At 47.2% G+C, this 23,054-nt stretch overlaps 1 protein-coding gene across 2 annotated transcripts; it reads left to right on the top strand.

The window, feature by feature from the left end:
- Nucleotides 1-977: 977 nt before the first annotated feature.
- On the top strand, nt 978-16,669 carry LOC109783305 (outer envelope pore protein 37, chloroplastic). 2 transcript variants are annotated; one of them, XM_020341917.3, is made up of 7 exons: nt 981-1,443; nt 5,044-5,190; nt 15,288-15,377; nt 15,609-15,779; nt 15,863-15,957; nt 16,198-16,318; nt 16,446-16,669. In XM_020341917.3, exons 1-7 carry the CDS (start codon nt 1,057-1,059, stop codon nt 16,575-16,577), a joined length of 1,143 nt encoding a protein of 380 aa, XP_020197506.1. In that variant the 5' UTR covers nt 981-1,056; the 3' UTR covers nt 16,578-16,669. The 2 variants fall into 2 exon arrangements, with proteins under 2 accessions (XP_020197507.1, XP_020197506.1); XM_020341918.4 differs by lacking the exon at nt 5,044-5,190 and having other exon boundaries at nt 978-1,443.
- The last annotated feature ends 6,385 nt before the right edge of the window (nt 16,670-23,054 follow it).

Here is a 23,054-nt window from a genome sequence, read left to right as displayed (position 1 = left end):
GATGCGACGTCCGCATTGAAGTGGCGATGCCCTAGTGGTCGCGTCCATCAACGTCGCCCTCAGGTCCGGTCACGTCACACGACATCAATATCGGGCATTGCATGCTTTGGGTCGGCATGAATGCGACGCCACAATCGGCGTGGGCGTTTGATGGAAAGCGCGGAAGAGGCGGGTGGGGTTTTTGGTGGGCCAACTTAATCAGACGTGGGCATGACAGCGATCCGGACGCCCGCAAAGACCCCCACTTTGTCTCCAGTGCGGGGGAAAACACGTCCGGACCAGCCTGCGAATGATACAGACCCGCGTAGGATGGCAAAACACGTCTGAACCGCGTGGTCCGGACGGTTGCAGACGGTTCTTGGTTCCGCGTTGGAGATGATCTAAGACTGCGTGTAACGGGAGTATTATAAGTGGTATCATGCATATCAACTAGGCATTTGTGATGATGTGACATATAATTAAATGAGGAAAGAGAGAATGTCAGCAGGCGAGGGAGCGCGCCCTCTCTCGCAGCGGCGGCCATAGGGCGTGGAGGGAGTTCGACCGCATCGGGACGTCCTTTGGCTGACCACCAAGCGTTTTTGCGAGGCGGAGCTCGAGCTCGTCGAGGCAAAGGAGGCGGTCGTGATCGAAGAAAAAGGCGCCGTTGCGCGGCTTGAGACGGTCAAAGAGGAGTATCAGCTCGCCTTCACTCTCTTCAACTCCGCGGCCGAGTAATATCTTCATGTCAAGGACTAGAGTAGTTTAGATTAGGTTTATCTAGCATGTCAAGTTATAATGTTGCGAGCTCTATGTTTAAATTATGCTGCTCCTGCCATATCTTTTGCGGTACGGTAAATCATTTCATGGTATATCACTTAAATGAAATTTGTTGTGCCGCGGTTTACAGGATTTGCGAGCATGCGGGCCGCGCGTGCCCGCATCAACGATTGGCAAGGTCCACCATATCCATCGACCATTGGATTGCTGTGCATAAGGATAGCCACGTGTCCTCTTCATTCCGTCCCTCTTTTTCCTCCTGTTGCCACCTCTCCCCTCCGCGTCGCATCCCGTCCAATGGCGGCGCCCGCGCTCCTCTCCGCACCGCCCCCTCCCCCACCAATGGAAGAGGATGGTCTCACCTCCCACGTCGCACCAACCCCCACCCCACCCCCGTCGAAGCGCGGTTTCTTGCGTGGGCGGCCGCCCATCAGGGTGACATCGGAGTTCGACAGCGAGCGCCAGCTCTTTTCCCACCGCATCTCCTGCCGCGTCCTCAACGGCCTTGCCAAGCTCCGTCTCCGAGTTCACCACGGGGCCGCGGGAGGGGCCCCGACTCCCGAGGTGGCGCTCATGGGGCGGAACTTCTCCGCCGTCGTCGACACCGCCTCCCGCGGCGCCGTGCTGCGAGGAACGGCCGACCTTGCCGGATCGCTCCACCTTAGTGCGGCGCACAACACGAAGGTGCGATCTTTTCTTACCCACCGCTTTTCTATTGATTCTTCTGTGTGATGACGTTGTGAAGTGTGGTTGTGTAGTTCTGAGACTTGATATTGGATATGTAAGGGCATCTCCAACGCTGATCCTGACACCGCATCCGTCCGCAGACCGGAAACATCCAAAGCTAGCGGCATACATCCACCCTAATTTTTTTAAAGTCCGCATACATCCGCACGCTCAAAGTAGCCGCATATCTAGTTTCAGTTTAGTTAAAAAATGTTCAAATGTTGACATGCAGCAGCAGTTCAAATTTAAATATTACACTCCAACAATGTTGTCCCCTTTAACCGCCCACAGATGCTCAATTAGATCTTCCTTCATTTGCTCAAGCAAATCTTCCACGAATCAGTGGCGGTGCCATATGCTAGCATCTGCAGTGCGGCCGTGCACTTCTGGTAACCAGAGAACCCAATCCTTCTCGCGACATCCTCTTCCACGAATCAGTGGCCGTGCCATATGCTAGCATCCGCAGTGCGGCCGTGCACTTCTGGTAACCAGAGAACCCAATCCTTCTCACGACATCCTTCTTCAAGATGAAGAAGTCATCAAAGGACCGGAAGCCATGGTAGAGAGGATCGAAGATATTTTTTCGCATCCGAAAGCGGCGGCGAAAATTGTCAGCGACTAGGACAATCGGGGCAAACTAGTCGTCCATCAGCTTCAAATGGCCCCCCACCATGTTGTGGTTGAGCACTCGATGACCTTTATCAATCCCTTGAAATTGAGAACTGCAAGGACCGCCTGCATCATCGCCGTCTCATCCGTGTAGTCCTCGTCGGACAAGCCGTCAAACGACTCAACATAGTGCTCGTATATGTAGTCCATATCCGAATCCATTGCTTCGTAGAAGAAGGGACAAAAGAATTTAGCACGGGCATTTCACCGAACACTTGCTGGGCATGGTGAGTACCGTAGGGGCGGATGGTACCTATGCGAAGGACAGAGAAGAGGCGTGGAATGGCGGGGGAGGACAAGCAGCATGGAGCCTGGTGTAGCGATGGAGGTGACGGAGTCGTTGAGTTCCGGCAAGGGTGTGTCGGGGCGGACGCGGTGGTGGAGCGGCGGCAAAGGCAAGAGAGAAAACGGATGCACAGAAATATGGGAGGATGGAGGCGCGGGGTTCACGAGGGGTTTTGGGTGGACTGGGGGTGTCGGAGTCCTACGTGGCTGCTGTCCGGACTCACGCAAAGCCCCCCAAGTTTCTTTTGGGTTTGAGGGAAAAAGCGCGCCCGGACCGGTCGGCGGACCGATACAGGCCCGTGTTGGATGGCTAAACACGTCCGGACCGTGCAGTTTGGACGGTTGTGGGCGGTTTGAGAGTCCGCTTTGGAGATGCCCTAAATTTAGAGGCATAAAATTGGACATGATGTATTGGAAGTGTTTTTTTTTTTACTTTGGGTAGTTGAAACAAAATCCAAAATAACACCAACTATAATTCATGGAAGAGTGGACCAGGCAGACAGACCAAAACCCTAGCCGCCGCCCCATCTACCCCCTCTCTTGTCACCGCCCGAGCACGTCGTCGGGCAAAGCCTGTCTGTTGCCATTGGTGGCGGGGAGGTCCTGCCTGCTTGTGGAGGAGTTGGAGGGCTGTTGCGGGATGGCGAAGTATATGTGTGCTTGAGTGGCGGTCTTCATCAGGCGGTGCTCAACGACGGCGCTGGCAATCTAGCGTGGCGATCTTCGACGGTGACCGCTAGGTTACCGGAGAAGTGGGAGTCGATGCACGATCCTGGACGTCGGCGAGCTCGACATTTGTCGCGCAGCGGCATGGGTGATTTTTTTCCAGGTTTTCTTTAGGGAGCCTTAGAGATTGGTTTGGGGCAGCAAGAAGGCGGCGCTGTTCCAGTGTAGGAATAATGTTCTGCCTGCTCATTCCCCATTTTGTTGGTCTGCTTATTGCGGGGGGTGGGGGTGGGGTGGGGTGGGGATGTAACTCTGGCGGGTCTTTCGGGATCCGGTCGGTTTAGGTTTGCGGTGGATCCATCTGGATTCAACCGTCTTTCGTTGTGTTCGGAGGCCCTTATCAGCATTTTCTTCTTCGAGTGGCGATTTGCTTCGCAGATCGCTGCCGTCGGCGTCTCCTGGTTTGCATTGACGACTTCTCTGCCTTTGCTTCTACAAGCTCTTGGTTTAAAAAGTAGTTTACTCCGCCGAGGCGGAGGCCCATAGGCGGCATCGAGCTATGCTCATGGCGCGGCTCTGGTGGATGCAGGAGGAAGAAGACTTTGGCACCCCCAAGGATTTGATTGTAATTTTGTTTTTCTGTTTGTATGTGTTTGTAAGGACATGTGGTGCTTAAAATATGACCTTAGGCCCTTTCACAAAATAAGTTAGACGAAATCGAAGTTGAAGATGTCAGTTAAAAGTTCTGCTTCAGGGGTGATAGCCCATGTTTGACTTTGTGGTTAGACCAGCTAACATTGGAGCGCGAGCACCGCTTCCTTCTTGAAGGGGTTGTGTGGGAGTTTTGGCCCTTTGTTAAGTCACATGTCGCTTGAGCGGTGGATTATGGTTCAGGGTCATAAGGTTTGTGGCAGGATTATGGAGATCCTGCCGCGAGGCAGACCAATGTGGATAGCGGTTTTCTCCTTATTTTTTGTAAACTGATTTGTTTGATTTTAATGTTTCGCTTTGCTTGGCATTGTTTTTAATAATATATAATATATGGATGTAGAGGCCTGGGGTTATCCTCCTCTACGAAAAAAGGGTAGACGAAATCAAGTGGGTTGTGTCAATGCGGTGAAAATTAGTGCTGAGGAGCTCTTGACTTGGGTTAGCAAAATGATTGAATACTGGCTAGAAATTTTTCTAAGGTGTTGCATTAGTGGACTATTCATGTTCGGCTTAAAACTTATGTATTCATGCAGAATATACAGCTCAAGGGGAGAACAAAATCACATAGGAACAATGGTTTGACAACGCTAGTATAGTTGTATGTTATCTTATATGCTGGAGGAGTTTCAATTAAGCGGTTGCTGAATTCTGTCCAAGCCAGCGCATACTCCCTCCGTCCGCGAATAAGTGTACTTCTAGGTTTTGTCTTAAGTCAAAGTTTTGAAACTTTGACCAACTATATACAAAAGAGAAATAACATATATCACATTAAATTGGTATATTATGAAAGTACATTTCAAAATGAATCTAGTGAAATTAATTTAGTGTCATAAATGCTAGTAATTTTCCCTATAAAGTTGGTCAAAGTTTTAAAACTTTGACCTAGGACAAAAGCTAGAAGTACACTTATTCGCGGACGGAGGGAGTACACTCTACATCGCCCCATGCTAAAAAGTATTGTGTTCACTGCATAGGATTTATAGGATGCGGAGTAGTTTAGCAACGAGAAGAGCTAATATGTAAATCCATGTCAATGGAACACATTTTATTGGCACTTTAATCTTTTTGAATTAGGTGGCATCCCATGATCTGTTGCTATCAAAATACCTACTTGTTATATAGTTTCTGCTGGTAATAGTTTTTTGTTAGGACATCAATAATATGCATCATACCGATTCTGATATATGGCAGTAATGTGCGTCTACCTGAGACTGCCTTATGTTCCAGAATTACCAGAATGGAGAGCAATCTTACATTCATATTGGCTGTTCGACACACTGTTTGTCCATCTCTTGTGACCATGAATATGATTATTCCACTGTTTCTTGCATTCACATGGATAGATACTTCCAGTTGAAGTACAACAGTAGAAAGGTGCGTGCTCTGTACCTAGATGTGAGTTGTTGCAGTCGTCTCCCGCGTGTTTTCCTGTAATATTGTCTCTGAGAAGCTTTTTGTAGGAAGCTGCAATGTAGTTTCTGAGTCTGATTTTCCTTCTCAACTTAAAAACTGTGAAGTTGTAAACCTTCCATTGTCCAAGGGTCGTAACCAGTGCAGATCATGTGCCATAAGTGGTTTTCCATGGTGGCTGCCACACCATTACTTTACAATTTTGGTAGACACGTGGCATGCCAGTTTAAACAGCTGTCTGCTAAAAGCACCGGTGAAAGAGAAAGAGGAGGAAGACGAAGAGAGAACAAAAGCTGATGGGTGGGCTGCTCCAGCATGCATTTCTTGTTATGGAAGCAACATAAGCCATTGATATTATTAGAGCATCTCCAACGGTTCCTCACTAAATCCTATAGTGTGTTATTAGAACTACCCCAATAATACTTTTCTAATTATTGGGGGGGGGGGGGGGGTGTCCCCCATAAGAAGGCTTAAACAAAAGCAAAGGGCACTACCTTTTATTCCCTCTCGCATCTCCCACGAGGAAGAACCCACAAGGCACTCACACGGTTGGCAAGTTTTAAGATTATTAAGGTTTAAGTTGTTCTATGATCAAGTCAACAAGATCCAAGTCGCCAATAACCGCGGACACGGCTATTCGAGTAGATTTATCCCTGCAGGGTGCACTATTGTACCCAACACGTTGGACCGTCCCTTATAGGCCAGTCAAACACATCATACATCATATGCCCAAACAGGCGGGTTTAGATCGACTATGACACTCCCCTAGCTACATCCAAGCTGGTCAACCCCCTCAAATACATCACTCAAATCTGTTTTCTCACCATAAAAGGGGTTAGATTCCCAGAAGGTAACATCAAGACTTACAAATGTGCGCCGTTCGCAGGGACTCCAGCATTTATATCCTCGCTGTCCAGTAGGATAGCCAATGAAGATGCATTTAACAGCTCTTGGGTCAAGTTTTGTTACCGAGGGCCTGTGGTTTCGAACAAAACAAGTACAGCCAAACACCTTGGGAGGAATCACCAACTTGTTCTCACCTAGCAATAATTCACAAGGAGATTTCATATTTAATATTCTTGAAGACATGTGATTTATAAGAAACGTAGCAGTCATCACTGCCTCACTCCAGAGAAATTTTGGAACATTCATGGTGTACATCAATGATAGAGCCACTTCTAAGATGTGGCGATTTTTCCTCTCTGCTACACAATTTTGAGGTAGAGTGTCTGGACATGATGTCTGATGTAGAATACTGTGATCAGACAGGAACCCCCCAAACTTGTTGATGTATTCTGTCCCATTATCAGATTTGAGCATTTGGACCTGCACCTTGAACTGAGTTTTAACATATGCAGAGAAATTCTGAAAAGAAGATAGCACTTCATCCTTATGCCTCATAAGGTACACCCAAGTCATTCGTGAGTAACAGTCAATGAATGTCACAAAATACTTCATCCCACTGATATAGGAAATAGGACATGTCCACACACAGTGGCCGAGGACGGACAAAAGCTGAGGTAGGGCAGGCTTTGGTCACTTGCCATTGGCAACGCCGCCGCGCCGATGCGCGCACCCTTCTTGCACCGGATAAATCAAGGTAGGGCGGCCGCTAACCCTTGCCCTACCGGGTCCGCCACCACTGTCCACACATCAGAGTGCACAAGCATAAATGGGGATATACTTTTGAGCCCCTTATTACATAGATGGTTCTAGTGTGTTTTGCATACTCACATGCTTTACACTTAAGATTGTTCTTATCAATTCCACTCATTACATCTGGAAAAACTTTACTCATTTTTATCAAATGCTAGATGTCTCATTCTACAATGATGCATCATGACAATTTTGTATTGCAGCTAGTGCTGAACCTCCTTGCTAGCCGGATTCATGGTCCATGTACCACAGGCCTCTACGTCTGGTTCCGGTCCCAATCTTCCTTCCACTTAGCCTCTCCTGAATCAGGAATACATATTTGTCAACGATTACATGACAATCTATTTGATCAACCAATGCGTTTAGAGAGAGTAAATTCACAGGAAATACCGGTAAATCTTCCTTCCACTCAGCCTCTCCTGAATCAGGAATACATATGTGTCAACGATTACATGACAATCTATTTGATCAACCAATGTGTTTAGACAGAGTAAATTCACAGGAAATACCGGTACGTGTAGCACTGATGATAGCTTAATATTTGTTGTACATTGAACTACTCCAGTTCCTTTGATTGGCTGAGTTGTACCATCGGCAGTTTGAATTGTTTCTTGATGCATAGATGGACTATACGATTCAAATTCCCCAAGGTTACCAGCAACATGTTTAATGCTCCAGAATCTAGTATCCATTCTGATTTTAATCTATGCATTGCTATAGAGGCATTTTCAGTCTTACCTTCATCGTGTAGACAAAGTGGGCAAAATGCTAAAAGCTTGCATCAGTCTGCTGCTTTGCCTTCTTCACTTCATTCTGGCCTGAACTAGACTGTCCTTGCCCTTGATCCATGGCTGACATGTTTGCTCTAGCACTCCTTTGATAACTGAAGTTGTTGGAATTCCCTGCATTCCTGCCTCTCTAACTCCCCTGTAATTTCCTCTGCCCCCTTCCACGGTCACATCTTGGGAACAAAACAGTTTTGACTTAGAGGCCCATTTATTCCACAGTTGTAACAATCCCGTGTCTCCTGCCTATTCGACACATAGTAAGCTGTCTAGGTACCACCTCCACTTTCTCAATCTGTTTCAACCTTGTTTCTTCCTGTGCCATGGCTGCAATGGCCTCTTCTAGTGTAGGCAACTGGGGCAGATGCATTGGTGCAGCTCTCCTGCCCTCAAATGCAGCCCCTTCAAAAATTTCAGTACCCTTCTGTCCTCGATCCACTTTTTTGCTGCTGCTACACATTCAGAGTGAGGCAGCAACAAGGGGGCAAGGTGGTCCAGATCTACCCATGCATTCCTCAGCTCTCCCACATTTTTTTCTCAAGAAAACGCAAAGGACCTTTGTGTTTCATTGCATTGAAAAGATAGAGTTTGGTTACAATCCTCCTAGGAGGGCAAGCTCGAACGAAAAACAGGAAAACTAGTGCACATCCCAGGTGGATGGCAGGATAACGCGTAGGCCAGGGGCACCAGCGCGTGCCCACTGCTTGGCTTCGTCCTTGATCTTGGAGACCAGGACATGAACCAGGGGCTGGGCCCCATCGAAGATGCAATCATTGCGCTGCTTCCAAATCATCCATGGCGTCAAGAGGGCAATGGAGGCGAGGCCTTTGCGCATCAGTGTCGGCGTGTTTTGCCTGGTGTGCAGCCACCAGTCCATGAGGGATTCTCCGTGATTTGGGCCTGCGGTGGTCATTCGTAGCCAGGAGAGGATTTCATGCCAAGTCTGCTTGGCAAAGGGGCACCCTAGAAGGAGGTGACGCATCGTCTCGGGGGCTTGGGCATCGTGGCTGGTGCTGGAGACCACGCCTAGCAAGGCGATCAACCGTCCAACACCTGTCCTGGTTGGCCAACCAGTGAGAAAACTTCACATGCGGCGTCGCCCGATTCTTCCAGATGAGCTTCTACGAGAAGCAAGTCGTGGATCCCTGGGAGGTGGCGAGGTAGCATGAGCTAGCAGAATAGGTACCGGAGCGGAGGCCGGCCATCTCCAAACAAGCTGGTCGGGGGTGTCCGAGAGCATGACGTGCTCGATCGCCAGCCAGACTTGCAGGTACTGGCCAATCCCAGGGTCCCGTGGATGTCTCTAGCAGCTATGTCCCTGCAAACCTTGAGCGACGGTTCGGATCTTGCGGCGGCGCTTGGGGATGCAGTTGTAAAGGGCTAGGGCGATCTCCCTTAGGGACTGCCCATTGATCCAGCGATCCTCCAAGAAATATGCCGTTGATCCGTTCCTGAGATTCATCATGGTTGAGGCGAAGAAGAGCGCTCGCTCGTCGGCAGAGAATTGCAGGTCCAGGCCACTCCAGGCGCACTCATGGTCAGTGCGTGAGAACCAGAGCCAACGTAGTCTTAGAGCAAGGCAAGAGCGCCCCAGGTCTTGAACACCCAGGCCTCTGTGCGATATGGGACGGCAGACGCGGCGCCAATTGATGTGGCAGTGGCCACCGTTGGCGGCAGCGCGGCCAACCCACAAGAAGCCGCGCTGAATCTTCTTGATTTGACGAAGCGTCTTCTTCGGCGGCACGAAGGTGAGGAGCTGGTGCACGGGGATGGCACCTAGGACTGACTTCACTAGCGCGAGACACCCAGTTTTGTTCATCGGGTTGGCCTTCCATGCGGGGAGCCGCCTGGCAATCCCATCAACGAGGGGTTGCAATTGGGCGGCAGTCGGTCGGCCTATTGTGAGGGGGATCCCAAGGTAGGTGATCGGCAGGTCGAGGGTAGGGCAGCGAAGGTGCGCCAGCGCAGCTGTCGCCTCGTCCGTGTCGCAGTGCAACAGCGAGGCGGAGCTCTCGGCGTAATTAACCATCAGGCCGGAGGCGCGGCCGAAGAGCATCAGGACTTCGCACACGACGATGATGTCGCTGGACGAACAGTGACAGAGAAGCACCACGTCGTCGGTGTATAGGGACATCGTGGGGATCGAACGCCTCGGGTGCAGCTGAGCCATGACTCCCAAGTCAATTGCGTGCTTGATGAGCCTGCCTAAGATGTAGACAACGAGCACAAACAGCTGCGGTGACAGGGGTCACCCTGGCGGTGCCAAATAGGTGGGCCCGGCTCGCCGTTCGTAAGTACTCGTGTGCTTGTTGATGAGAGGACGATAGTGATCCACTCCAGAAACCTGTTCCCAAAGCCATATTGGCGCAGGACCTCCAAGAGGAAGGGCCAAGCCAGGGAGTCGAAGGCACACACGAGGTCCAATTTGAGCAAGATTCGCGGGGCACCCAACTGGTGGAGAAGCCGGGCCGATTGCTTGACTAGAATGAGGTTGTCATGTAGGCTTCGACCGGCGATGAACACATTTTGGCTCCGGCTGACAAGGCCATCCAGCTTGGGGGCAAGTCGAAGGGAGAGTACTTTGGCGAAGATCTTCGCCACCAGGTGGATAAGGCTTATTGGCTGGTAGTCGTTCAATGTGCTTGCGTCCGCGTGTTTTTGCGGGGCCATATTGGCACAGGACCTCCAAGAGGAAGGGCCAAGCCAGGGAGTCGAAGGCGCGCATGAGGTCCAATTTTAGCAAGATTCGCGGGGCACCCAACTGGTGGAGAAGCCGGTCCGATTGCTTGACATGAGGTTGTCATGCAGGCTTCGACCGGCGATGAACGCATTTTGGCTCCGGCTGACAAGGCCATCCAGCTTGGGGGCAAGTCGAAGGGAGAGTACTTTGGCGAAGATCTTCGCCACCAGGTGGATAAGGCTTATTGGCTGGTAGTCGTTCAATGTGCTTGCGTCCGCGTGTTTTTGCGGGCCTGTTGGAGCACGGTGCTCTCCCACACATGTCTTCACTGTTTTTTCATCTCGAGTCAGGTTGTGTATTGTGTCTTCAGTCTGAGAGACCAGCATAACATTTCCCTTGCCTGAATACATCTTTGACAGGGCATCCCATACCTCTGTTGACGTGGAAAGCGCTTCCACTGGTGCTGTAACAGCAGGTGTCAAGGAATTCAGCAATCAAGTGAGTACCAGTGAATCCGTAGCATTTCATTTCTTCCACTCCTCTCCCAGCTTCTCTTCGGGCTTCACTGATGTTTCCTAACACATACCCTTCAATCGATTTCATCCTAAAAATTAGCATTCCCCTCCTGGACCAACTCAGGTAGTTTCCAACCCCATCCAGCTTGATCTCATTTGGCACGAGCTCAAGCTTGTACTGCACCTCTCTCTTTGGGGCTTGCTTCCTACGTTCCCCAGAAATATCAGAAGAGGGTGACCCATCTGCTGCCTTTGCAGCCAGCAGATTGGCCAACCTGTCGAGTTACCTTGGCCAGATCCTGTGCCATCTCCACTCACAGCAACACAAACTCCACCACAAGCACCACTGCCTTCAATCTCCTTTATATCTGCTGCGACCTACACCCTGCTTTCAACCTCCTTTGGATCTGCTGCCACCTACACCACTGCCTTTAACATCCTTTGGATCTGCTGTCACCTACAGCAGATCGGCCAGCCTCTCTGATACCATGCTCTGTAAACTAATATAAGACGTTTTAGGTCACTACTTTAGTGATCTAAATCATCTTATATTAGTTTACAGAGGGAGTAGAAAGGAAGGAAGGAGTGGCTAACCTAAGAGACAGCAGCCAGCTGCTGTAACGTCCTAGGGTTACAAGAGAGAGCCCCCTCCCCCAAGTTATATACTCTGTCCACCAATAGACAGATGGGCCACATGGGCTAGGAGATGTAGCACAGGCTGAAGCCTAGTTAGTATCCAACACTCAGTAACAAGTTGATCAAGATGCAACTAACTTGCTTTTCAACTTTCATAATTTTTCATGGCATTCATGAAGCTCCTTTTCAATTTTCCAAGTTTCAACATTTGCACTTGCAATATTTATTGTCCACTCGGAAAACACTTCATTCTTATCTCTGAATACCTGGTTTGTCTTTAGTTCAACAACAACAACAAAGCCTTTAGTCGCAAACAAGTTGGGGTAGGCTAAGGTGAAACCCATAAGATCTCACGACCAACTCATGGCTCTGGCACATGGATAGCAAGCTTCCACTCACCCCTCTCCATGGCTAGTTCTTTGGTGATACTCCAGTCCCTCACATCTCTCTTTACGGACTCCTCTCATGTCAAGTTCGGTCTACCCTGACCTCTCTTGACATTATCAACATGTTTTAGCCGTCCGCTATGCACTGGAACTTCTGGAGGCTTGCGCTGAATATGCCCAAACCATCTCAGACGATGCCGGACAAGCTTCTCCTCAATCGGTGCTATCCCAACTCTTATCTCGTATATTATCATTTCAGACTCGGTCCTTTCTTGTGTGGCCACACATCCATCTCAACATTCACATCTCCGCCACTCCTAACTGTTGAACATGTCGCCTTTTAGTCGGCCAACACTTAGCGCCATACAACATTGTGGCTTGAATCGCCGTCCTATAGAACTTGCCTTTTAGCTTTTGTGGCACTCTCTTGTCACAGAGAATGCCAAAAGCTTGGCACCACATCATCCATCCGGCTTTGATTCAATGGTTCACATCTTCATCGATATCCCCATCCTCCTGCAGCATTGACCCAAATATCGACAGGTGTCCTTTCGAGGCACCACCTGCCCATCAAGGCTAACCTCCTCATGCCTAGTACTCCCTCCGTTCCTAAATATAAGTCTTTGTAGAGATTCCACTATGAACCATATACGGATGTATATAGATGCATTTGAAGTGTAGATTCATTCATTTTGCTCCGTATGTAGTCCACCTAGTGGAATCCCTACAAAGACTTATATTTAGGAACGGAGGGAGTAGTACTGAAACCGCACTTCATGTACTCGGTTTTAGTTCTAATAAGTCTAAAACCTTTCGATTCCAAGGTTTGTCTCTAGTTCACCTGGATGAATTAATTATGGCAAATGCAACTTGATGAGCAACTCTATCTATTTCATCGTATTTATAGGTCAACCCCCAAAGGTTTTTCTAAAGTCACATACTTGTCACATATCGGACCTGCGTTTGATCATGAAATGATTCCTTTTTCCTCGAATATGCACGAGTGTGCCGTACTATATATCATTGTTTAGAAAATCGTTGATTGGTAGCTGCTCGGTCGGCTGGCAAGTAGGGGATTAATAAACTAATTGGCAATTTAATCAGCCAGTTAATCAATTAATCGGACAATTTATCATTTTATCGGCTACTCGGTGACCCTACGAGTAGGGATTAATCGGCAACTTGACAGGTTAATTGGACGAATTCTTGAGCAGGGCTATATATTAAAGAAGAGGATGGGGTAAAGTCGTAAAGAGCCCCTCCACGTTGGTGATTACATATTACATGAACACCGACTCCACCCTCCTACTCGAATCTAATTTCTTACGCTAGCCCACCTCACCAAAGCCCCAAACAAGGCTTCCACATCTCCCTTTAACGCTTGCTTCCATGTTCTACCTTCAACCTCTATTATATGAACTACATGTGACAGTGATGGTGAAGTTCCATCGAACACAATGGCATTGTGGTGCTTACATAACTTCCACATTACTAGAAGGAAGATCACCCATACGTCTTTCTTGCCTAGGCCAGCCCCAAGCTTGTTAGTGCACCACTCCGCCAATCTTGATCCCCTCGGGGGGACCCAATCCAGTTTGTTGAGAGCTAGGCAAACACTGGTGCAGACCTCCCTCGCAAGAACACAGTCCAGTAGGATGTGATTTATGCTCTCCTTGGCACAAAATGGGCAAGCCTCATGGTGTGCATACAAAATTCGAGCATGTGTGCATATAAAAATCTTTCGTTTTTATTGACATAATGACCTGATTATTTCAGTTTATTTGGCATAGAAATGTGCACTGATGAAATCGAGCCTTAATTATGTACCTGAATTTTGCTAGGGAATCCCCATTAGCTATGTTTGCATACTATGTAGTAATTAACACTTGTTTGTACATTCTACTGTAAAATGAGATATTCTTTCTATTGTAGAACAGAAACAACTCAGTATATGCTACCTATTTTTCTCCTTTTAGTTGTTGAGGCTTGTTCACGGCTTGTGACTATTTCTGCTCCTCCTGGAACTTATGTCCATTGGGATCTTTCCCTATTGTTCTAAAAAAAAGGTATCATATCCAGTGATATTTTGGTTGTTTGAAAAGCACAATCATTGTGTAGTCTTGTCGTGTCCTATGAAAACCAAAGCACAATCATTTTTTGCTGCTGCCACCTAAGACCTAATGGTCGTTTTTGGGGTTATTCGGGTCGTTGGTTTTTGTTGCAGGTGCATGTTTTCCCCGTTGTAGTTTTGGGTTGAATGGTGTGTGTCGGGTCTTCCTAGTAAATATATATTTTATCCTTGATGCAATGATACACAGTTCTCATGCATCTTTGAGAAAAAAAATACCATGTTTCCTTTGTGAACAATAGGTAATTTGTTGGAAGTTGGATTTATGGGCTTGACCAGTGGTACAGATATCCCTGAACAATGAGAATAACATGCAGCTTGTTCCTGATTTGGTTGGCAAAATCGACAAATTTGACCTATGGATGAAATCAAATCACAGAATGAACTGTCCGTGAAACTATTTCACGCGGCTGACCTTTTTGTGTGACGCCCGACACGAAGGCGTCACACTACACTGTGCAACGCCTCACAGATAGGCGCTACACGCCTGGCTAGCGCGCACCCGTGTGATCCGAAAATTACTAAGTTAGTGTGCAGCGCCTGAGAGCTAGGCGCCACACTATACAGTGTAGCGCCTAGCTTCTAGGCGTTGCACTAGTGGTTGCTTCATTTTGTAGTGCAACCACTAGTGCAGCGCCTGAGAGCTAGGCGCCACACTATACAGTGCAGCGCATAGCTCTTAGGCTCTGCACAATGACTTAGCAATTTTTAGGCAGTCTGGGGTGCAACGCTGTCCAGGCGTGTAGCGCCTATCTGTGAGGCGTTGCACAGTGTAGTGTGGCGCCTTCGTGTCGGGCGTCACACAAAAAGGTCAGCCGCGTGAAATAGTTTCACGGACAGTTCATTCTGTGATTTGATTTCGTCCTCAGGTCAAATTTGTCAAATTTGCCGATTTGGTTCTCTGCCGTAGCATCTGATGATTAATATACATACCATCCAATATGCCGGCTAAAATAACTATTGTTTTTGTCTGACATTTCTCAGATAGTAGCAGTACCCATCCAAAATTGGGATGTGGTTTCTACCATTATATAACATCACCCAGTATTCTAAAGTTGGCATTCAGCTTATAGTTTTATACTTGATTGCCACTTCTATTTGCTCTAAATGAAATATGAGTAATGATTAGCACATGGTCAGTATATTCCTTTGTTCTTCTAAATCTAATGGAAGGCTTACCCAACGTTAGAAAATGTTATGCTAATCTTATATTTTGTTGTTCTACAGTGTACATCATATATCATATAAGATAGGTGACATCATTTTATTTCTTAGGAGGGACAAGGAGAAGTGGCAGTAACTACTAATTTGGGAGATTCACCATGCGAAATTGAGTTATCATCGCTGGTTCCTCCTGATGGATTGGTCAGTATTTTGTATTCCAGAGGAATATTTTTTTAGCTGAAGACAGCTAGTGTTATGCAATCACAAAGATCTTCCTATATGTATGCTGTCATTCCTTTCTTGTGTTGACAATTTTTTCAGAAGCTGTCAAATTCTTGGTACTAATGACCATGTGAACGTTGCAACCCTTTTTAGTGTGCTAATTGAGTTTATTACTTAGATACCATGATAATAGATATCTTTTGTGTGTAGCCAAGAGCAACCTTCTTGTTTCCTAACGGGGAAGTTTCAGTTAAGGAGAAGAAGTTGGATGAGGGTGAGAAAATTTTGTCAGTAAATGGTATAGTGAAGTCTCATATTCTGAATGGAGTTTGCACTGCATTGTACAATGATAATATGATGAATATCAAGTATCGCTATAAGGTAAACATCCCTAAGCTGGCCTGGTTTAATGAATATTTGCTCCGTCATGTTGCTTGTAATGGATCATTTGTTCAATTTTGTAGGATGATGAGCTATCATTTATTCCCAGCCTCACTTTACCATCAAATTCACTATCATTTGCATTTAAACGCCAGTTAACTCCTTCAGACAAGTTCAGGTAAATAAAAATGGTGTGAATGATTTCCATCTTTTTGTTGGAATCCAGTAGCTCTACAGGTTGATGTAGAGTAGCTGATCTAGGCTTAGAAAAGAAACATCATATGATTTGCCTCCTGGATCTGTGAGACTGTTTTGAGCGATGCACTTGTGACCTTGCTCTGCGTTCCAATGCACAGGGAGCTTGAAGCACCCTGTTTATATGTTACGTCCATTGCTTAACGATACTTATCATCTTCAGTTACCGGTACCATTTTGACACGAACTACTGGAGTGCTGTCTATAAACAGAAGGCCAGTAAGCATGTCAAATGGAAAGCAGGTTATGGGTCGGACGAAAGGCTTGGCTGGGCATCTGTTTGGGTAAGGATTTACTCACAACCGACAACAATAACTAGGCAGCTTAATTTAGCTCATCATAGGAGTTAAGTTTTTTTTTTTTGCTATATATTTTTGTTGGATTCATATAGATTTGCACCATGTAATACAGGTTGGCGACGCAGGCGGCAAGACAAAGGAGGCCCCCCTGAAGACAAAAGTCCAACTCATGATAAAAGTCCCTCAGAACAATATACGGAATTCAACTGTAGTGTTCCGGGTGAAGAAAAGATGGGATTTTTAGTTGGGTGTGACTATATCTCATCTAGATGTGAGATACTATCTCACATCTAAATTGTGACATAAACCACAAATCAGCGCATGTCCAGCACATTATGTCGTTCTCTTTTTTTTTTATCTGGCGAGTTGCACAGCCGTTGTCATGCGACTGGGCCGGCTGACTTGAGCGTGAAAAAAATAACAACACCACATATCGAACTCACGACACCAGCAGTAGGGAACACCACCTCCTGCCACTACAACGAATAGCTAGTGTTGATTAGAGCATCTCCAGCCGTTGCCTCCCACCCCACCCCATCCCTCTAGGAGGCATAAAGATCGCCCCCTGGGGGCGAGCCGGCGATACAATCGGTGCTGGGGCGGTTGGGCATCTAGCCGTCGCCCCCGGCGCCGATATTGGCTCAGTTTTTTGCCCATTTTCGGCGAATAAAGGATCCATATGGGTGAGAACATGCCCATATTCGGCGTGGTTCGTTGTGGCTCGGCGTTCAATTATCAACATAAATATTTTTTATCACATAGTTCATCATAGAAAATCAAATAGTTCAACAAAATAGTGCAACAACAAATAGTTCGATACAAATTATAGTTCAATAAATAAAAACTCATATTTCATCACACGTCGTGCCTGGCGTGGCCCTTGAGCCTCCATAGGTGCTCCATCAGATCCTGCTGCAGTTGATGATGCACCTGTGGGTCTCAGATCTCCTGACGCATACCGAGGTACATAGTCCAGGTTGCCGGTAGCTGGTGATCAACTTCGGCTAGAGGACCCTGCCTGTAGTATGGTTCAGTGTCAAACACTGGCTCTTCTTGCTCGTTCTCGATGATCATGTTGTGCAAGATGACACAGCAAGTCATGATCTCCCACATTTGATCTTTCGACCAGGTCTGAGCAGGGTACCGGACAACAACAAATTGAGATTGGAGCACACTAAATGCTTGCTCGACATCCTTCCGGCAAGCCTCTTGCACCTTGGCAAAGTGGGACTTCTTGCCTCCTGGCACAACGTTTGAGATAGTCTTCACAAATGTAGACCATCTCGGATAGATGCCATCAGCTACGTAGTACCCCTTGTTGTAGTGCCGCCCATTGACCTCGAAGTTCATCGGAGGAGAATGACCTTCAACAAGCTTGGCAAAGACAGGGGAGCACTGCAGCATGTTGATGTCATTATGAGTTCCTGGCATACCAAAGAAGGAGTGCCAAATTCAGAGGTCCTGTGTGGCCACCGCCTCAAGTACCACACTGCAACCGCCTTTGGCGCCTTTGTACATCCCCTGCCAAGCAAATGGGCAGTTCTTTCATTTCCAATGCATGCAGTCAATGCTTCCAAGCATCCCAGGAAATCCTCTTGCTGCATTCTGTGCTAGGATCCGAGCAGTGTCTTCCGCATTGGGTGTTCTCAAGTATTGCGGTCCAAACACTGCCACCACTGCCCGACAGAACTTGTAGAAACACTCAATGATGGTGGACTCGGCCATGCGCTCATAGTCGTCGAGTGAATCACCGGGAGCTCCGTATGCAAGCATCCTCATCGCTGTCGTGCACTTCTGGATCGAGGTGAATCCAAGTTTGCCGGTGCAATCCATCTTGCACTTGAAGTAGCTGTCGAACTCCCGGATGGAATTCATAATCCTGAGGAAGAGCTTTCGGCTGATCCGATAACGGCGCCGAAATGTTTTGTCGCCGTGAAGTGGAGCATCGGCGAAGTAGTCGTAGTAGAGAATGCAGTAGCCTTCGAGACGATGCCAGTTCTTTGCTTTCATCCGCCCCGGCGCCGAGCCACCTCGTCGCGGCTTTTCATTGCTCGCCAGCAACTGGGCGAGGGCGGCGAGCACCATGAGATGCTCATCTTCCTGGACGTCGGCCTCGGCTTCCTCCTCCAGCAACGCGGCGAGTGCTTCCTCGTCGTCCGAGTCCATCACCGAGGCAGGCAAATCGCCGAACACCTTGCGCCCGGTGGGCGCGTACCCGCCGCTAAACTGCCCCTCCGCGGCCAGAAACGGCGGCAAAAACGCCCAGCTGCTGGTGGAGGGGCTGCCTCGGCGAACCTCTGCTCTTTTTTCAGCGGGGATTGGCTATCTAGCGGTGAAGGGCGGTGGGCGGCGCCGGGATACAGCTAGTGGCGGCCGAGGACGCGGGGGGTGGGAGGCGAGTCGGGGAAGAAAAACTTGACTTTTCGCCTGACGGTGTGGGCCAGCCACGCTTTTCCCTTACACCGGAGCCCCTGAGCGCCCCCAGTGCGCCGGGTTCGGCCTGCGATCACCGGGCCCAAAAATGGGCCGAACCAGCGGATTTTGGCGTCCTGGGGGCGCGTCTGGGGCGTTTTTTCGCTGCCGGCGCTGAAAAAGTGGCCTGGGGGGGCCTGTTGGGGGCGCGGCTGGAGATGCTCTTAGGAAGCGGGAAACTTTAGTACAGGGTGAGATTAGAAGACATTCTTGATATTTTCTGAAACCATCTTTGCAAATTATAAACAATTTTGAATGCCGGATATTTTTGAAAACACAAACAATTTTCAAATTACAAAAGGTGTAATGTGAATAACCTTTTTTTTGACACTTAATGTGAATAAACTTTGTAATTCTGATCATTTTCTGAAAAATATGAACACATTTTGGTATTCAAACAATTTCTTCAAGAACAAATTTTCTTGTTGTTTTTTTGTTAGTCACACATGAAAAAGTAACGCGCTCATTATGTCGCTACTCAGACAAAAAAAGATCGGACCCCAAGTTATGAGTCGAGAGTTGACTTACAATTCAGCCATAAAAATTCAGGATGGAGTTGCGAGTTGATGATGGACTTGCAACTGGGACAAAAAGAAGGTCGATCTTTACTTGTGGGTTGTGGGTGGGATTGCAACTAGGATAAAAAAAGGCCGGGCCCAGTTACGAGTCGAGTGTGGACTTTCAACTAAAAAAGAAAGATTGGGCCCCAGTTCCGAGTCGATGATGGACTTACAACTGGGACAAAAAAAGGTCGAGACACAGCCGCGAGTCAAGGGTGGACTTGCAACTGGGGCAAAAAAATCGCGCCCCAGATGCAAATCAAGGGTGGACTTGCAACGAGGACACAAACTGTTGGGCTCAGTTGCGAGTCGAGGGTGGACTTGCAACTGGGAAAAAAAGGGCGGGGCCAAGCTGCGAGTAAAGGGTGGACTTGCAACTGGACAAAAAAAGATCACACCCCAGTTGCGAGTCGAGGGTGAACTTACAACTAATAAAAACATGTTAGGCTCAGTTGCGAGTCGAGGGTGGACATGCAACTAGGACACAAAATGTTAGGCACAATTGCGAGTCGAGGATGGGCTTGCAACTGGGACAAAATAAAAGGGCGGGGCCCAGCTGCGAGTCATGGGTGGACTTGCAAGTGGGACAAAAAAATATCGCGCCCCAACTGCGAGTAGAGGGTGGACTTGCAATTAGGACAAAAAATGTTGGGCTCACTTGCGAGTCGAGGGTGAACTTGCAACTGAGACAAAAAAAGGTCGGGCCCGAGTTGCGAGTCAATGGGTGGACTTGCAACTAGTACAAAAAGAAAAATTGAGACTAAGTTGCGAGTCGAGGGTGAACTTGTATCTGACACAAAATAGTTTCGGGCTCTAGTTGCGAGTCGATGGTGAACTTGCAACTGATACAAAAAAATGTCGAAGCATAGTCGCAAGTCAAGGGTAGGATTACAACTGTGACAAAAAACAAAAAAAGTCGGCCCCAGTTGCATGTTAAAGGTAGAGTTGCAACTCGAACAAAGGGAAAAAAGACCCCTCTATTGGGTGGTGGACACTCAACAAACAACAATGGAAAAAATTCTTGAATTTCAAAAAAGAAAAAATGAAAAATGAAAAATGAAAAAGAGAAAAATAAAAAACATGAATTTTAAAAGTTTACAAATTTAAAACAAATAAATGAAAAAAGAAACAGAAAAAGAAAATAAAAAACAATTGTGACTGCAGCCCACGCCAGCGCAACGTACGAGGGTCAAGGGCTGTGAAAAAAAATAAAACATAGGAGATGTATACACAATGTACCTATACACAAAGATAGAGCCGTGGAGAAAAAAAAGTAAAAGGCAAAGGCACTCATAAGTGCAGCTGCTGCGGCGAACAAATACTAGTCAAACTAACAGACAAAAGGTGAAAACGACAAAATGGCCCAGGCACATGGCTGCAGGAAACGCTCACTGTCCGGTACGAATCTCAGGTCAACCGCGTCGCTGCGCGAGCACGCGTTACAAAAACACGAATCTTGAACAATGTATCCTATGGTTTATAACTTAGATGTGAGATAATTATTTCACATCTAGATGTGAAATAGCAAATCTGTTTTTAGTTTGGATATTTATTGCACAGAGAAGGTGAGCAACAATAAGAAATATGAATGCATGTGCATCCACTTGTGTGGAAATTGAAAGGACAATAGTATGTTACTACCTGTCGCCAGTTGAAGTTAAACTGAAGCGTTTGATAGGAGGTTTGCACATGCAAGTGTAATATTACAGAAAGTGAAGAGTGCACCCGCGGTGTCCTTCCCTTGGCCTGCCCGGCCCGTCTATGGCACATAGACCATTCATCCCCCAACTAGCACCCCATCCTCTTTGCCATTGCCATCGGTTCCGCCATCCCACTTTTGGCCTCTATGCCATCGCCCCACCCCTGCTACCGCCTCTTCCATCGACGCCCTTTTTGCCATCGTTCTGTCCGCTTCTTTCATGGCCTGCCTATCCTAGGGTCGATGACAGCCCACCACTGCCTCTAAGGTCATTGTCGGAGGACACAGGGTTCGACAACCTTGTTGCCTCCGTCTCCGTGAACTCCATTCATCGATCGCGACTGGTCACCCACCCTCCTGCAAGGAGTTCGGCTGTTTGCCCGACTCGGCCGATACTTGTCCATGCCCGCCTCCATCCATTGATGTACTATTTCATCACTGGACAACTCGGATGAGTTTTTTTCTAAATAACTTCATATGTAGTCTTTTCTAAATAACTTCATATGTTCATCTTTGTTCGAAGAATCAACCGACGATTAGAGTGATGTTGTGTTGGCTACTTTGGTCGTCAATGAGCATATTGCTAGGCAGCGGCCAATGTTTAGGGGGTCGATCCCGAGCCATGCTCCGGCGTTGAATCGTAATAAAGAAAACAACTATTGCCTACTCTACAACTATTATTTCTAGCTCAATGACTCGCTATTCTGTCCTAAGCTTTTTCGACGACACTTCTGGATGGGGAGGCATGTGTTCAACCGTATTTCGAGATGGAGTGGTGGAGTATGATGACCACTTCAAATGCAAGTATGATGCCCATGGAAAGGTTGGCTTCTTCTCTTATCAGAAATGTATGGTGTTATGGTAGCGAATATGTGGTGGTTTTATGGAACGACGACAGATATATGGTGGTTTTATGGGACGACAGATATGTGGTGGAGGTATATGGCAACGGAGGTAACATTTGTGCGGCGGCGACATGACGACCAACAACTCGACATGACGAAGCAATCACAAATTCAACAAAACAAAACACTAAAAAGAAAATTTGCAAAAAGGCCCAGATGGGTTCAGATAGGATGATCTAACATTAATTTTTGGCCTTTTCATGGACTATAGGTATGAAGAACATATCTAATCTAGACTACGAAAATTGGAAAAATTTCACCGAGCAACATGGAAATATGATACCACTTGATAGAGGCGAGGGTCTCGATCTTTCGAGGAGATGATTACTATAGTTTTTGACGGAGTAGACTTTGACGATCCGACTATGAATGTACGAAGATGCCGCGTGTTAACAACCGCTAAACCAACTCCGAGAGATCATTGACCACACCGGAGCACGATCAACCCAACCATGAGGGTCTGTTTCCCATAGGAAAACTAAGAACAAGCAAGAAACTGAGATTGTAATTTGGATATTGTGAATTGAAGAGGAAATCTTTATTAAAAGTTGGGCTCTGAAACCTCTTGGCCTGGTCGTTGGACACAAATAAAGTACGAGTGTTGCACTATGCCGAACTTTAATCTAAACAAAATCTAAGACTAAACAACGCCCTAAGGGCTGTATTTATAGGGAGACATAGGGGAATTTTGTCTACCCTTGGTAATGTGGGACTAAATTCTGTCCTAAGTCGTTTTCCCTATTAATACAGACTAAAAACAACCTATTAAGTGTATTTTGAAATTATATGGGCCTGACCCAAAAAAGAAGGTGGCGCAACACCTATAATAAGCTATGGATGAAATTTATGAAAGAACATCTTATATATTTCGGCCATGTCCTTGTCTGTCATCATGGTGGCTTCAAAGTGCTGAAAACTCCACTGGAAACTCTGTTATTGTTCCGTTCGCACGTGCCTTCATCTCCATGCTCGATCCTACTCAATGTTGATCCTTCCTGTCCATGATAGGCTCGATCCTACTCCAACATTCATCCCTCTTGTCCATGATAGGCCCTCAATTCATAAGAAAAACAAATGTATCCAAT

The sequence above is a fragment of the Aegilops tauschii genome, chromosome 5 (assembly GCF_002575655.3).
Source record: "Aegilops tauschii subsp. strangulata cultivar AL8/78 chromosome 5, Aet v6.0, whole genome shotgun sequence".
NCBI classification, from domain to species: domain Eukaryota; kingdom Viridiplantae; phylum Streptophyta; class Magnoliopsida; order Poales; family Poaceae; genus Aegilops; species Aegilops tauschii.
This window is presented reverse-complemented; position numbering and strand designations above follow the sequence as displayed.

Excerpts from the sequence above, each read along its gene's own strand:
- LOC109783305 (XM_020341917.3), top strand. The coding sequence starts at position 1,057 with ATGGCGGCGCCCGCGCTCCTCTCCGCACCGCCCCCTCCCCCACCAATG. Across the intron at positions 15,780-15,862 it reads ATATCAAGTATCGCTATAAG|GATGATGAGCTATCATTTAT; the intron begins GTAAACATCCCT and ends TCAATTTTGTAG. Across the intron at positions 16,319-16,445 it reads TTGGCTGGGCATCTGTTTGG|GTTGGCGACGCAGGCGGCAA; the intron begins GTAAGGATTTAC and ends CATGTAATACAG.